The sequence below is a fragment of the Palaemon carinicauda genome, chromosome 1 (genome assembly GCF_036898095.1).
Source record: "Palaemon carinicauda isolate YSFRI2023 chromosome 1, ASM3689809v2, whole genome shotgun sequence".
Lineage (NCBI taxonomy): Eukaryota > Metazoa > Arthropoda > Malacostraca > Decapoda > Palaemonidae > Palaemon > Palaemon carinicauda.
The window spans coordinates 21,894,545-21,896,624 of NC_090725.1; the positions used below are offsets into that span (position 1 = coordinate 21,894,545).

A 2,080-nucleotide genomic window follows, 5' to 3' on the forward strand; every position below is an offset into this window, starting at 1 on the left:
TATAAACTGGTTTTAAAAAGCCAATAATGTTGAAACGAGATGCCATTCCTAGGGCCAGGGGAATGGCAGTGTGTATTAGGACTGAGTACCCTGCTTCTTATAAGTCCTGCTATGAATGTATATGTCATAAAATTCAGGTAATTAAAGTTTGACAGGCATGAAGGGCCCTATTGAGCTACATTGAATTCTAAACCGCATGGTTTCAAATTTCTCGTTAGAAGCGGGCAGTAAGAAAAATTAATATTTCTGCCAAAGCACATTTTCTGATTAGTTGAAGCAATAGAATAAATGCCATTTTTTTCTCTTCTATTTGTGTTCGATCTACTGGAATCCAGACATAGATGATTCTATCTTTGATTGCCTTTTTACCATTATGGCTAAGATATAAGATAATAGAAACGCCTCTTTTTTTTTTATTTTTTTTTTTTACCTTTTTTGGTGATAAAATGCTCACCCATAGGGAGTGGTTAAATTCTCTTTCTCCTACCGATTGCAAGAGCTTTAGACTTTGTCTCTGAATCAGGCTGTGAGCAAATTATAAGTGAAGCTACTCACAGGTCTAGTAACTGCTTGGACCATCGCATACACTGACTCCTCTGACGTGAAAACAAGTAAGGGTGGTTCTCCAGTTGGGACATCTGATCATGCCTTGATTTCATTAGCAGTAAAGACTGAGCAGCCTGTCCTTGATGTATCATACTCATTTAAGATTTATATGAAATCTCAAGCCGACTGGAATGGGATTTTGAGTGATCTTTTGTGCTTGAATTGGTCCCAATTGTATAGTAGTGTTGATCCCGTTGTCCCTTTGAATGAGAATCTAGTCAACATAATTGATAGGTGTATCCCTTCTCGTGTGATAAGATACCAAGAGAAGGACAAACCCTGGTTCAATGATGATTGTAGACGTGCTTATTTGGAGAAGCAAGCGGCCTATCACCTTTGGAAGGGTAACAGATCAGATTTGACTTGGAATAACTATACTAAGCCTAGAGCTTTTGCACAGAGAGTTTATGCTTCAACTGAAAAGGAATATAATTTAACCATAAAAGAAACACTTTCTGGTACAACCCAGGAACATAAGTAGTGGACTACCCTTAAATCTGCAGTCTTTGGTGTGGATGCAACAGTTCCTCCTTTACTGAAAACCGATGGCTCTGTCACTCACTGTCCAAAGGAAAAGGCACTCCTTTTAGCTGATATATTTGACAGTGAATATAGTAATGAGAATCTTGATCTTCCTCATTCCTGTTTTCCTGAGTATAAACTAACTAGTCTAGCTGTGAAATTAGAGCTCTCTTGATGGCCAATGATACTTATGGAGGCTTAAACCTAAATAGTATTTATCTTTTGTTTTTAAAAAGGCTGCAGATTTCTTATCTCCAAAGTTATCTGTTCTTTTGCGCAAGATAACAAAAAGGGGAGCTTTTAGCACTTGTTGGAGAATGGGTAATGTTACTCCACTATGTAAATGTGTTTGTGGTAGCTCAAGTCCAATTGATTACCGCCCTTTTTTCCATAATTTCCACATCTAAATTTTTTTGTCTTTTTTGCAACGCATCTTAATGGGTTTACTGAAGGCAATCATCTAGTCCCTAGTTTGCAATTTGGCTCTCGTAAAGGCCTAGGAGTATGTGATGTCCCTCTTACAATCTCCAGTGCTTTACAGAAATCCTTTGATTCTGGTCAGGAAGTTCATATGATTGGCCTTGATTTTAGCACTGCCTTTGACCATGTTAATCATGAGGCTCTTCTTTTCAAACTCAAACAGTTGGGAGTGGGTGTGCCGTTTCTTAGCATCATTATTGAATTTTTAAGCACTAGATTGCAAAGAGTTGTTATTGATGGGCACCATAGTGAGTTTAGGAATGTGATATCTGGTGTTCCTCAGGGTAGCGTTCTTGGTCCATTACCTTTCATACTATATACACATGACATGTGGTTTGGCCTAGAAAACAAGCTTGTTGCACATGCAGGCGATGCTACACTCTGCATCAATTCCATATCCTGAATGTAGATCAGGGGTTGGTGAATCCATTAATAGAGATCTAGCTAAAATTAGTGAATGGAGCAAATTATG

General features: G+C 38.2%; 1 protein-coding gene across 1 annotated transcript in view; it reads right to left on the reverse strand.

Moving 5' to 3' along the window:
- Positions 1 to 820: 820 nt before the first annotated feature.
- LOC137628690 (tigger transposable element-derived protein 1-like) overlaps positions 821 to 2,080 on the reverse strand; it is an 8,221-nt gene continuing 6,961 nt past the window's right edge. The window contains exon 4 of the mRNA XM_068360211.1: positions 821 to 940. Coding sequence (XP_068216312.1) covers positions 821 to 940 — 120 coding nt within the window. The remainder of the gene's footprint in view (positions 941 to 2,080) is intronic.